This window comes from Aptenodytes patagonicus, chromosome Z (genome assembly GCF_965638725.1).
Source record: "Aptenodytes patagonicus chromosome Z, bAptPat1.pri.cur, whole genome shotgun sequence".
Taxonomy (NCBI): domain Eukaryota; kingdom Metazoa; phylum Chordata; class Aves; order Sphenisciformes; family Spheniscidae; genus Aptenodytes; species Aptenodytes patagonicus.
The window spans coordinates 84,728,394-84,743,093 of NC_134982.1; the positions used below are offsets into that span (position 1 = coordinate 84,728,394).

At 39.8% G+C, this 14,700-nt stretch overlaps 1 protein-coding gene across 1 annotated transcript in view; it reads left to right on the top strand.

The window, feature by feature from the left end:
* The window catches only part of RASA1 (RAS p21 protein activator 1), a 69,019-nt gene extending 55,022 nt beyond the window's left edge, over positions 1-13,997 (top strand). Inside the window, exons 17-25 of the mRNA XM_076363054.1 lie at positions 50-209; positions 405-547; positions 1,308-1,423; positions 2,682-2,768; positions 5,615-5,682; positions 8,560-8,648; positions 10,899-10,976; positions 12,272-12,406; positions 13,127-13,997. Of these exons, the coding sequence (XP_076219169.1) occupies positions 50-209; positions 405-547; positions 1,308-1,423; positions 2,682-2,768; positions 5,615-5,682; positions 8,560-8,648; positions 10,899-10,976; positions 12,272-12,406; positions 13,127-13,210 (960 nt within the window). The 3' untranslated portion in view covers positions 13,211-13,997. The remainder of the gene's footprint in view (positions 1-49; positions 210-404; positions 548-1,307; positions 1,424-2,681; positions 2,769-5,614; positions 5,683-8,559; positions 8,649-10,898; positions 10,977-12,271; positions 12,407-13,126) is intronic.
* The last annotated feature ends 703 nt before the right edge of the window (positions 13,998-14,700 follow it).

Below are 14,700 nucleotides of genomic sequence, written 5' to 3' on the forward strand. Positions count from 1 at the left end.
CATGTTCGGAGAAGTTTCTGAAGATTTTAAAATTCTGTTTTGCTTTCAGCTTATACTCCAGAAAGAACTTCACGTAGTCTATGCCTTATCACATGTTTGTGGACAGGATAGAACACTGTTGGCTGGCATTTTATTGAAGATTTTTCTTCATGAAAAGCTTGAGTCCTTGTTGTTACGAACACTAAATGACAGGGAGATCAGCATGGAAGGTACTGCACTGAATTACACTAAAGTTTACTGGAACTCTGGGCAAGTGGGGAGGGAAGGGCTCCAGCACCTTCCTTTTTTTTCCTCCTCCTTTAGTTACAACATATATCAAAGTGTAAACAAGCACATTTTTCCTCTGCTTTTTGTTGTCTCCTTTTCTCAACTTTTCTCTTTGTCTTTTCTTTTTTTTTTTCCAGATGAAGCTACTACCTTGTTTCGTGCCACTACTTTAGCAAGCACACTTATGGAGCAGTATATGAAAGCCACAGCAACAAGTTTTGTTCACCACGCACTGAAAGACTCCATATTAAAGATAATGGAGAGCAAGCAGTCCTGTGAGGTGATACCTTGAACTATGTTTTTAAACATTTTGGTTTGTTGACACAATTACCTACTAGTTGTTATGTTTTATGTTTGCGTTAAATATTAGCTTCAGAGACATTTATTAATCTCTCAGAACTAAAATTCATTTAAGTGAGAAATACAGGAACTGAATTCATTAAGAGCATTCCCCCCCCCCCCCCCCGATGTTGGCTTGAACAATATTCACAGTAGAACTTTCTAAGTTTTTTTAATTAAAATTTCTTTAAATTATGTATTTGTTCTGTAGCAATTGTAGGCTGTTCTGTAGCAGTTACTGAATGGCCTAACCTAAGTAATTTCTAGTAAACTCAAGATATCATAGAAGTCAATGTCACACTTCAGTTTTATTTTAAAACTTCCTGATACTAAATGATTGTTATTGATCCTGAAACTGTTGTTTTTAAAATGGCCCTCCTAACTTCTGTGTTTCACTTTAACTTAATTGTGGAAAGGATGGGAGTCCTCAGAAATTTGCATTGAGAGAGATAAAAAGGTCATGCAGATGGATAGTGGTGACTCTCTGAGCTGTTAAAAGCCTCGTGTATTAGAACTTAAAACCGTTGCTTCTTCATATTTCCTGACTAGCCACTGAAACACTTGTGAGTTCTGTAAGGGACCTGTACAGCAGCAGAATATTTAATTTACTTTGAAGTAGTATTCAGCATGTGATATTATGAAACTACATATGTAGTTCTAGTTAGGAGAAGAGACTTAATCTTTTTGTCTTTTTGTTTTAGTTAAATCCCTCAAAGTTAGAAAAAAATGAAGATGTAAACACTAATTTGGCACATCTACTCAGTATCCTTTCAGAATTGGTGGAGAAAATATTCATGGCTGCAGAGATACTGCCTCCGTAAGTTTGCACTTTGCTGTTCAGATTTGTATTTGAAAATTCCTGTTTGTGTGAATTATATTGCACCTTAAAATGATGTTCTTACTGGTTCATCTTCTGCTAATCGGCCATAAGACTAATAATGTCTCGAGGGTTGCTGTATGCACACAGAGGAATATAGACGGGAGGAAAAAAAACACACTTTCAGGAATTAATAGGGCTTTTTGCAAAAGCCTCTGGCTAGCACACGTGCTTTTCTTTTGAAGGAGAAGCTACTAGACCCAGGAGGTCAGGGGAAGAAGGAGAGTAAAAATAATCAATCTCATATTTCCACAAAAAGGTAGAAGACAGTAGTAGCTAGCAGACAATTATATATATTTAAATTGATTACAAATTCTTTCCAGTCCTCCTCCCCTGAGAAAGGGACGGAATTATTAACAGAATATTAAAAATATAAGCAGGTATTAGTAGAACGATACCGTGCTATGATTGCTTCTGTCTGCTAGGGAAATGCAGAGGTTACGGGGGTTTTTTCCCCTTTTTTTTAATTGCTAAAATAACTTGTGTTCATAGTTTAGATTTGAACCATCTAATAAAAAGTGGATAGTACTAACAGTTTTCTTTCACTGTGTCATTAGCTTTTAAAGTAAACAAAATCCTCAATTTTGAGATGGCAGAGCAGCACGGAAGTTTCTTTTGTGTTAGTGCTGGCAGGGTTAGCATTAAAAGTTGCACTCCTTTTAAGTACATGATGGAGCTCTCAACATTTTCTGAAATACACCACAATTTTCCCATTTCTTTATGGGAGAGGACTATTGCTGTGGTTGCATAACTTTCAAACACCTAACCCTCATTTATGGAAAGAATAGTTGTTATGCAGTTAAGAAGAGAAAAATAAAAAAAAAAAAAAAATTCAAACCATCAAAATTGTCTTTTTTAAAAGGAAATACTACTTAAGGACAGGAAACAGTTATAAAACATTTAATGCACATCTGAATAACCACTGAATAGCATATAGAATTGTGTATTAAGGTTTTTCCTTGCCATTTACAAATTTACTTTTTAATATAAATTTATAAATTCAGAAATTGACTTTTATAAATTTATTAACTTATAAACTAATTCCCAGTTAAAGTTAATTTAAAGCTTATGTCTAAATTATAAACATAGAATTGACAGTAGTTCTGCATCAAGTTGGAGGTTGGTCTAGATCCTTTCTGAGCAGCTTTTTTGAGTCTGTACGTTTAATGGAATGAGTAATTAGCTATTATTTTTGCAGGACGTTGAGGTATATTTATGGGTGCCTACAGAAATCTGTTCAAAACAAGTGGCCAGCTAATACCACCATGAGAACTAGAGTTGTTAGGTAAGTCATCACTTTATTCTGAAAGCAATCTTTTCAAGTCTTGTTAAAGACATACTTCAGTGTGCTTATTTATGTTTCTTTCAGTGACAAAACTGTATCGTACTTACAAAGGTTACAGCAGTATTTAAGATATTCATGATGCTGAGGCATGATATCCCAGTGAAGGATTATGAGCTTGCTAGATTCTTAATCATGTTCTTAGAGCCTTGACAGAATAAGATGATGTAGTATAGAGGTCAGTATAGCTGTACTTAATAGTTTTAGCTTCCTATTTTCTTGTGTTTTGTCAAGTTTTACAAACTAATCTAAAATAGCAATTTCCTTTTTCATGCTGGGAAAGAAAAACTTCTCTCAAAGCAATAGTTAACCTTTGTGATACCTGTAGAGAGCAGTGACTTCTGAAGATCGTGTTCCTGTCATACGCCATCTGGGAGGACTGTGCCTTACCCAGGGACTCTTAGGTAGCGTGTGTTAATTGCTGGAGAAATCTTACATGGTTTAAGATCCATGCCCTTTCAAATGCAGACCCAACACGGTGAGGAATCCAATACCTTCTCATACAGACACTTGGACTGTTAGATTTCGCTGAGCTACGTGTCTGCGTTGGGATACGTAGGTTTCTGCAGCAGAGAAGGCTCCCAGGCGCTGGTGTTGGGCTGTTAGTTCTGATCACTCTGAATCAACACTCTGTTGGTTTCCAAAAACACGTAGTTCTGTGTTGCCCCAGTTTGGTTTTATTTTTCTGCTCCAGCCCAATCATGTTGACACATTCCAGAGCTCCTCTAAAAACGTTGCAGGAGGTTACTGAACCTGCCTCCTCTGAACTCGCACCAGCCACAAAAACTCCAATGTACGTTCACAAACCAGTGCATTACGCAAGTTCTTCCTCTAACACTGTCCATTGCCAGTGCAGGTCAAACAAAGATCTTTGACAAAGATGTGGTCTTGACGCTGTTTTTCTAAACGCTACTGGGGGTTTTAAGGGTGTTTCAAGGGTATCAGAGCCACATCTTTCCTTTTTTGCTGTCTCTGGCAGTCATATGATTTGCGAAGGTTAATCTCCCACGGAGGGAGTCTTTCAGAGGATTTGTCTTTGGCTTGTGTTTATCATTTTGACACCAGAAGCCTTATGTCACCCAGGGTACCATGCAGGGGCATTGCCTTCAAATGGAGGCTGCTCACTGCGAGAGCCCCTCTTACTTTGAGGGGCTAACCTACTGGAAGGCTGTAGAGCTCAGCAGTGAATACCGTATTTCTTTCTGTTCCTCCCCTGCTCCAGAGAGAACCAGGTGGCTTTCCTCAGTGGACACAGCTCGCGTTCAGGGTTTTCCAGAGGTCTCCACTGGATGCTATAAATATTGGATCCCTTGCAATGTTAGTCTTCACAAGCGGATACTAGTGATTTCTCTCTAGAGTACAGAGTTTCACACCCTGCAGTGATGATTTTTGTCTTTAATTGCACTATTTTTGGTCCAAGAATGATTAAATATTCAGAGGCAGGTGGACAGTGTTTAGATGTCTGGGTATCTTCCCTACTGTATCAGTCAGAAGGTGCTGCCATTTCTCTCTGGTCATGATGTAGATACTGACTCATTCTTAATTTAGGCAGGGTGACCAGGGTAAGAAGCACCAGATCTTCTGTATCAGCAGGGTCCGTGCCAGATTCATACCTCATTGGCCTTCAACTTTGGGCACTTTAAAAGAGGAATTGGTGTATACGCCATGACTTCAAAATTACTTACTTCCTCATAGCTTTAAATTCACACCATAGAAAATATCTTAGCTTCACATACAGCCAAGAACTGTTGTCTTACCAGCCCATAATTCATGGTTCTTGGAGAAGTAAGAAACATCTATAACAGTATATATTAGGTGTCTTGGACGTACGGAAGGTGCGTTAACCTCACTACTATGTGTGTCATTTTCAAGTAATATGGACATTAACCTTCACTGTGTACTTACCAACAGGCAAGGTAGTGTAAGGTCCCCTTCCTGCTTTTGTAAGTGGTGAGGCTTTGGTATTGCTGTAGTCAAAACCAGTCTGCTGGTAGCGTCCAAGCACTCCGAACAAAATTAAAGATGATTTAGATTGCTTTAGTTGGTCCATATGTCACTTCCTTGTGTAGCAATGAGCTGGAATTGAGGTTAACCTGAGGCGGATGGTTTTCCCTTCTGCTATTAACAGAAAGTTAGATTTTTCTCATGCTACCGAAGGTTATTCGGGTTTCTGTTGAATGAGTTCCTGGTCCTGCAGTCAAAACAGAGCGCTTTTCTTCCCAGCTTTCTAGATGGCAGCAATTACTTCTGGGACGAAAGTAGCAGATCCCCTATTACTCTTCTACTATAGCATACAGTCATCAGGATGTGGATCAGCTGAAGCTGTGACCTAAGGCTGTGCTGCTGCCGAAAGAGAGGTTCCCCTTGCCCACCCGCTCCTGCGCTCCTCCTTACGTTGGCCTGGGGGAGCGGGTGGCCGCGGGATGGATGCCTTGCGGTAGCAGACAATGGAAAACCTTTGGGAGGTCGGAGACCAGGGGCTCCTCCCTTCTGAAGCCAGCAGGGTCTGAGATTGGCTTCAGTATGACTTTACAATTAAGTTCCTCCCACGTGGTTTCAACAGTTCACCTTAACTGGGAAATCAATATGCCTGTTCTTTCAGCTTTTATCATCGTTCACGTCATAGCATGATATTCTTAATTTGTTAACGTATTCAGAGTGCAGGCTGGTTGGTTGGTGTCTGTCTCAAAAAGATTCCATGCTAACTTGACTTAAGACTTACAGACTACACAGTTTTACATTCATTCTTTAATTTTATTGAACAAAATACAATTTTCTTCCCATTTCAGTGGCTTTGTTTTTCTTCGACTGATTTGTCCTGCTATCCTGAACCCAAGGATGTTTAATATCATCTCAGGTGACTATACGCTTCAGACTCAATTCATACTTTATACAGTAGTAGGCATGAAATTACTGTAGTGTCTAATGTAGCAAAATACGAAGTTTTTTTGAACGCTGTGTCCAAAGTCGTATTATCCACGTCACTTGACTGACTTCTCCATAAGGCAGCCAACATATGTTTTTCACCCTTAAAGGCTAGATTGTGGTTAATCCCCAATGTCGTTGTAAAGTCCAGAAAAACATCCATTGTGGTATTTAATAATACAGTTTTGAGTTCAAGTCTAGCAATGCGGAATACATTCTGGCAGTGTGAAAATTGTAAACGTGTGATCTTCAGATGTCACTTTGAATACAATGCAATGCCAAAGTTAATGGCTGAAATTCAATGGTATCTCTTAAATGAGCAAGATTTACGAAGCTGAAAATGTATTCCAAGCTCTGCAGACATTTGTGCACCTAGGAAATTATGCTTGAATAACCTGTTCAAACGTCCTGCTTAGATAGCTTGGAGAAGTCTTCACTTTGACTGATTTAAGTACAGCCAGTCTCAAATATGGAACCTTAAAAGATGAGAGAGAGAGGGGTGGCGTTTAGAAAGGTGAGTTGTGCAGACTTGAGATGGTGATCTTGGTTGACTTAAAGGCCATCTATAGGAGAGTTCCCATGGGCTTGCCAAAGCGAATGTTCTCACCGCGTGAAGTCTTACCCTGTTTTTTGACGCTCTCTTGGTGGAGTGCATCTGTAGTAGTTAACTACAGCAGCGGCAGGGAACGTTCCTGTTCGCAAGACCAGGACTGCGGAACTGCTGTAGCGGCCTGTGGCACAGTGCTGGCCGGTGTCGGAGAGCGTTCTCCAGAACAGCTCGTGGGGGTGATCGGGATGGCGGCGCACATCAGGGACCGCACCCGACACACTGTTGGCCTGGGGCTTTCCTGTTGTGAAGCTTTCATGGTGAGGGCATGGATTATCCCATGGCAGTTGCCTTAAGCACCTAGAAATGTTTGTGGGCGTTTTTAACTTAATTTCTGTGGGAGGAAAAAAGGAAAAGCATAAACTACTGAAAACTCTATTACTAAAGTTAAACTATTTGGACGTCTGAGTTGCTTAGTTTTAAAAGTTTGCTTATGTTATACTTCATCTTTGTTTTCTGGGTTTTTCTTGGCAAAGATCACCCCAAGCTAGGGGGCATTTAGTTTGCACCAGCCATTGCTCTTTCTCCTTCCCTCCCTAGCAGTTTCTTGATTTCTTTACCAGTAAAATGCTGATTTGAAATAGGAGGAAATGAGAGATCTGATTCAGAAAAGCTTTTTTTTCTTTATTCATAGAGTTTCTAAAACAAGGTAGCGTGTTTTGTATAATTTCTCTTTAAGAAATGAGAAGGGCTGTGCCAAACAGAAAGCTCCTTTCTCTCACCCAGTGATCATTTCCATACATGCTCTGGAGAAAGCGTTTGAGAAACATGGCCTGGTACACAGTGGTCCCTTCTTTAGGATTCTGTTATCTTCCGGTAATTTTCAAGTTAGGTACCTCCTAATTTGGGTTGCACTGTGTCTGCAGGTGTAAAAAGTTACCCATAAATTTCAGTAATCCCTTTTAAGCTTGCCTGTCACCGTTAAAGTCCTGCTCATGTACATCCAGCTAATATTCTTGACTACTGCTAAGGTAAACTTACAGACGCCATGTAGGGCTTTTAGAGCTGTTCAAAAAAAGGGATGAGGCAGTCCTTCTTTTGGAGCAAAGCTTCTAACATACTTTTTTCCCCTGTTATGGGAAGAAGATATTCTGAAGGCTGGGTGTACAGGTACGGCTCAGTATCAGCAGCAATCCTATCACCTCAACAACTGTGATTGGAAAAAAAAATCTTTGTTTCAAAAGTTAAATCCTTTTTCTTTTCAAGCGTCTTTGAATTTTTTAAAGTGATTCGCTTCTTTAGATCAGTTTCCTAACCTGAAGTTCCAGATTCCAAGGCTAGTGATGTTTTCCAGCATTGCTGCTTCAAAGGCTTGTATTGCACCAAGCACTAGATATGATGAACAACTGACATCAGTTGTGTAGCTCCAGCTATGCAAGAAAAATGAGAACTTATTTTTCAGTGTACTTTGGAGGGGAAGAAAGAGCAACAAAAGATGCAGGTAGACAGTGAAGAGCATATAGCGTTCTTATGAAGAATTACAAAATTTAGAGCTTATGTAATTACCATGTCAGTTTTGGAGCACTTCAAACCTGGTTTTCAGCCAGGCCATTTACCGTAACTGGAGGGAAAAATAATTTTGTAAGATACTACTGGGCAGTATCACTTGTTGGAAAAGGAAGTTTTAACTGACAAAAGTCGTTAATGTAAAGTGTTAAGTGTAATGCTAAGTACAGCAAGTGACTACAATTTCATGGAAATACAAGCCACAATTGCATGTAATGTTTACTCTGTTTTCCTGATGCCAGTAACTTAAAGTATAATTTGTGTAACTTGTCATAGCCTACTAATGTGGGTATACACAAATAAGGAAAAAGGTAAACTTGCCTTTTTTTTTTTAATTCTAAAGGTAAACGAATTTTTTTTATTCTAACAACAAATAATCCTCCTTTCAACAGAACTTTCATTTTTGTGAAAATGGTTCTTACTTCACCTAACTCTCAACACCACTTTATTTTGCATACCCGTTCTGTATGCAATTACAGAAAATCAGATGTTAGTATTAATATGTTTTTGTGGACACTACTAAGCAACGTAAGTTTCACTTCACCAAGTGACATCTTCCACATGCAGTTTGGTTATAATATTAAAAATACTTTATTCCATGAAAAAATATGAATTGGAGAAGAGCTTTACTTTCACGTGATTGCTGTTAGTTTTAAACAGAATGGCCCATAACTCTCTACTTTGTACTCCTGCCAGATTCTCCTTCCCCCACTGCTGCAAGAACGCTGACGCTGGTCGCCAAGTCTGTGCAGAATTTAGCAAATCTGGTTGAATTTGGAGCTAAGGTGAATATAATTGTATGCACACAGAACAGCCTAGAACTATGTTTCCAATACATTTCAATGTTCCTGTTTGTTGTGGTTTAATCTCAGTCAGCAACTCAGCCCCACCCAGCCGCTCGCTCACTCCCCCCCCCCGGTGGGATGGGGGAGAGAATCGGAGGGGTAAAAGTGAGAAAACTCATGGGTTGAGATAAAGACAGTTTAATAGGGAAAGCAAAAGCTGCGCACGCAAGCAAAGCAAAACAAGAATTCATTCACTGCTTCCCATGGGCAGGCAGGTGTTCAGCCATCCCCAGGAAAGCAGGGCTCCATCACGCCTAATGGTGACTTGGGAAGACAAATGCCATCACTCCGAACATCCCCCCCCTCCTTCTTCTTTCCCCAGTTTATGTACTGAGCATGACGTCCCATGGTATGGAATGTCCCTTTGGCCAGTTTGGGTCAGCTGTCCTGGCTGTGCCCCCTCCCAGCTTCTTGTGCACCTCCAGCCTGCTCAGTCGGTAGAGCATGGGGAGCTGAAAAGTCCTTGACTAGTGTAAGCACTGCTCAGCAACAACTAAAACATGGGTGTGTTATCAACATTGTTCTCATCCTAAACCCAAAACACAGCGCTGTACCAGCTACTAGGAAGGAAATTAACTCTATCCCTGCCGAAACCAGGACACTGTTTAATACATGCAAAAATCTGTTGCCGTTTTCTTGTGCAAAGCCTGATACATCACCTGTTTGTCCTCATCAGCAAGGAGGCCTTGTTGCTGCCATTTCTTCTGTCCTCGTCATTTAGAGCTAAATGGGGTGTTGATCTCGATTAGAGCAGTGGCATAAAGTCTGGTCAAATTGGGAAGAGGAGCCATAATCATTTGAGAGGCAGTGATCTAGAGACTCACATCGATGACTTGGCACATCCCGTGACGATTCTCAGTCTGGCAGTAGGAACACCAGCAATGGCCTGTTAAAATAACAAATGACCGTACCAGTAGGCAGTAGGTTTACGCAGCGTGACGCAACCACGTATTGATGCTATGAGAACACAGATAGACTCGGCAGGCATCTGTTCCAAAGACAGCAGTGGAAGTATGTGGAGCATTCTTTTTTCCGTTTGCGACAGAAAAGGTAGCAGTCATACTCCAGTATTTCCTGCGTTAGAGGGGAGAAGCGGGAGAGGAAAAGCAGGCAGCCATCCCACCGCAACAGAAGTGTCCGTGATGGTAAATGGGCACACTTTCCTTTGGAATATCCGTATCAAAAAGACAACTGGGAATTGCTAGAGCACACATCTGTCGTGGGAAAGAAGCAGAAGGATAAATATTCTGCCCTGAATAGATGATGGGAGCTTTTTTTGCATTTCTGTTGGTTATTTGATGTCAAAGGGGGGGCATCTTCCAGTAATATTGGTGTGCTTCTGTACACAGCCTTGAAATGCATTCCACGCACGTGTTCTATCCATATATAGTAATTAACTTTCAGATTGAGACTAATCGGGCCTGAATTCCCAGCTTGGTGTAGATTATCCAATTCTGAAACAAATGAAGAACTGCCAACCTCTGACTCTTCCCCCTCCCCCGCTTTCACCCTGTGTTTAATTACTCCTTAAATCGGTGTTTTCTGTGGTAGAGCACTTCAAAGCACCCCTTCTATTTGTACTCATTTTCATATTGCTAGACATAATTAATGTTGTAAATCAAGTGCACATATTGCACTGAAAAGCCCCAGCTTTCAGCAAAGTTTCTATTACAACGCTTAGAGAATGCCAGCAACAACTGGTCTGTCTCAGCTCCCAGGCTGAAATATGGTTGAAAAACTGATCTGTTGACTTAAGCATAATGAAAGTGAGTCCAGGCTGGCATTGTAAAGTTATTTCTCTGACACACCTAACTTGGAATGTCAGTGTTAATGAAAGAACAAGAAAGAGGGCGCTTATTCCTGATCACAGCTTTGAAAGTAGAGCACTCGTTCATCGCAGCTAGGTATCGAGAGACATTCGTCTTAATGCACATTCATGTCAGTATGCGTGGATAAGAAAACTTCTGAATCGGAGATTCTGAATCTTCTGAATGTAAGAAAATAACGAATTCTGGAGTCTTTTGACTGGCTGCACACCAGACATGAGAAATTCACTTGGGAAAAATGAAATCCCTCCAGATGACATACTTGTCTTGCAATGTCATTTGTCTGACTGCACTGTATTCACTTCAGGTATGACAATTATCTTGGCATTGATTTGTTCTAATGAATACTTTTAAAAATTACTAGGAGCCATATATGGAAGGGGTAAATCCGTTCATCAAGAGCAACAAACATCGCATGATCATGTTCTTGGATGAACTTGGGGTAAGTGGTTAAAAAAATCTTTACTGGAACTTACATAGCAACATTGTAAATGAAAATTCTTGATGCTTATTAACTAACTCAAAAATGCATCAGCTTCCACATGATGTTGAATGCTTGTAACTGAATAAATTGTGCTTACGCATGTTTAGAAACTGCAGATTGCTGGCCTGTTGTACGGAATTAAAACCGTGACAATTAAAAATGTCATCTTAGACTTTATTCATTTAGTGCCTCTGTAGATGTGAGAAGCTCAAATAGATTTTATAGCTATGAGGATTAGAAACTTTGGCCAAAAATACAAATCTTTAAAAATACTTTTTAAAACAGAAATTCTTATATATAATTTGTCATATGGTTTTGACCAGAGATTGAAATTATTTTTCACTTTAAAAAATATTAGGTTGAATTTCAGTTATGCATTTCCACCTGTGTCACTGCGTGCATTCTAGGTATTGTAGTTTGAAAGTGAGCTGCAGTTACTGTATTCTTTTGAACAGTTACTGTTTTGTGTATGTTAGCTGTAACAGGAGTTAGGACCTCATGTTACAGATGTGTATTTTTAAATGAAGAATTCATTTTAAAAAACATGATGAAAAAAATGTGCCAAGCTTCCTGAATTGATCCCTTAAAAGTGACCTAGAAGACATCTCAGAATATTTTGATAAGATATAAAAATGAGCGTGGCGTTCAGGTAGGTTGCCGTATGTCACATTTTTCTGGTTAAATTGCAACTTCTGCATATTATGATACGCCAGTTTTCTTTACATGACAGATTTTGCATGAGGTCTCTGAAAACTTGTTTTGAAAATAACTGTTGGATCAATCTACTGTTTTAATTACAACGTTATTGTTTTATGACCAGTGTTAATGCGTTACTTGATAGTTACAGATTTTGCTGAATTTTTGTTGCTGCTGCTCTCTCATTTAGATGGGAAAAAAGCACCCGATGGACGGATTCCCCCTCATTTAGGGGAAGGTTGTAAGATGAGTCTCTATATGCAGTAGCTTTCTGGTCAGCTCAATGGTAGCGTAGCAATGCCAGATCTTGCAGTAAGAACCCTTTCTAGCAGGAGTAGAAGTTGCAGTATACTCATAAAACGCATGCTTGCGGAGAGGAGGAAATAGGTAATTCGTGATAGGAGGATGGACTGGAGGCTTAGCTGGGAAGACTAACATCGCAGGACTTGCTTGCAGTATAGAGGAGTTGTGTTGGCAGAGCTGTAGAGCTGTCACTTATCTTCCTGTGCGCCTGGGTACTCGGCACCCTAAATCTGCTCTCATCTTTTTTGTTGAAGAACGTTCCTGAGCTTCCGGACACTACAGAGCACTCTAGAACTGACCTCTCTCGTGATCTGGCGGCCTTGCATGAGATATGTGTGGCACACTCGGATGAACTCCGGACGCTCAGTAATGAGCGAGGTGTAATGCAGGTGAGCAACAAAGGTTAACAGACAAGTCACAGGTAGAGATAGTATGCCTTCAGTTACTCCTTAATATCAGGATGCGTTTGGAGTATTTCTGGCTAGCAGTATGACTGATTTTAAAATACGTGCATTTCGCCAGGAGGTTGTTAGCTCTAAAGGCAAATACTTAGTCCGTAGTTTTGTTTCTTCATGCAACAAAACCAAAGAGGTTTTTTTCGAAGTTTCCAGAGGAAGTTTTAGTTTCTAGAGGAAGCCTAAACCCGCAAAATTACTGCCTCCTGACAGGCTCTCCAGGTTGTTAGTTTTAGGATCTTGGTTTTTTTAAGTTGAGAACTAAATTTACTTTCGTTAGCTTTCTATTGATACCTCATTTCTGCTTCCTAATTTGCCAGTGCATTTGTAAACAAACATGGCAAACTCTCCTAGCAATCCTCAACAGTGTGTCAGCAGTACACTTTCTTAGCCTCCCTGTTAAACCACAAAGCAGCAACAAGATCCATGGCAAAGAGAGGCAAAGTTCATAATGCTGTTTTAGACTTCCCTTTTGAAGTAAAGGGAAGTCTTATTGACTACAGAATCGGCTGTTTCCTTTCCTTTTTTTTGTTTTAATATATTTTAAACTACCTCGTAGCAGGTCTGACAGGCTAATGCTGAAAATGCTTCTCAAGCAAGAAGACTGTTCTGTTTCCAGTTGCTAATGTATGGTTTTACTGACTCTTTCTACAGCATGTTCTTAAGAAGCTTTTGGCTATTACTGAACTGCTTCAACAAAAACAAAATCAGTATTCAGTGTCTAATAACATCAGGTAGCAGCCCTCTACCTGAATTCTGCATGGATCCAGCATGCCCAACATGGCAACTCACACCAGTATCACTTTCTTCTTGCTCTTGCCAAAAATAGCACACCCTGTCACATTCCCAGTGATGTGTGAACTATGCAAAAAGAAAAACAAAGATTCTGTTGGTGAATGATTGTACCAGCAGCTTTTTAAGCTATCTGTGCAGGACGTTTGCACCTTTTTCCACTTGGAAACAGTTTTCACAACCTCTGAGCCTTGGTGTACAGTTCACCTTCCGCAAAGAAAATGCTGTGACTGTGTCTTGAACTTTTGAAAATTATTTTCAGCACCTCTGATTGCCAAAGTTTTGCTGTCTCGTTGGAAAAGAATTATCAACTGACACGAAAAGAAATGTGTTGTTTTGACAGCTACATACAAACTGGATAACATTTCTTACTGTAATTTCTGACTGGTTACAATAATTACGACTTTTGACTGTTTCAACCACTCTAACTTGTATTTACAGTTTCCAGAATTTGATGTTATGGTAGGAACAATCCTTACTGTACACTTTTTATACCATGCTGTTTCTCTTGCTGGAATCATGTTGAAAGAGAATATGCAGAATGGGTCTTGTCAGCTTTATTTTTTGATGTGCCGCTGATTCAGTCTGAATAGTTCTTCCATCAAGAACTGTATATCCAGATAAATCACAATGCTTTTGTAAAATGTTTACAACAGTAAATAATTTGAATTCAGTAAATTTATTGATCATTGTATCAGACATGCATGCATTCATTAAACCATTTTATAAAATATGTATTGGTTGGTCTTTTGTGTACTGTAAGCCTACCATAAATATTATTTTTATAAGTGAAAATTAAGTTTTTAAAATAAATCAAGCTGCAGATAACTCTTTATGGAAACTGCCTAACTTTGGCTGCTGTGGAAAGTTTTTACAGTGTCTGCACACATGATATACTTCGAAACATTTGTGTAGTGTCACTTTTTTAGCATGAATCCTCCATATGCCTTAATTTTGTACGTATCTCTCACGGGGTGAGAAAGTAGATGTTAAAACTGTTAAAAAAACCTGAAAGTAAAATATGCAGTTGATTCAGGGGTATTTCAGCATCACTGTTTGTAGCTTTTCTAGGCAGTGATCTAATAAGGAATAAAAGGATGCTGAGATTGACTGACAAGACTAATGAGATAACCACATAAATAATTGTGTGATATGAACAGGGTTGTTACACCATTAGAACAACTGCACAGTATCTCCTGTCTATTAGAACTGCTTTTTCCATCCACTGTCACACTAAATTGTGCAGACTTTATCTTTGGGGTCTTTGCTGTTGTATTAGTGCACGTCTTCTAGGTTTGCAGTTGGCTCATGCTGTGCTGCCCTGGCCCCTCCAGTTGGGGCAACTTCCTTGAAGGTGGGTGCCCGGTGCTGCAGCTGAGAGCTCCCAGGCATCACGAGTACTACGCTTAGTAGACAGAGGTGATGCTCTTAATACA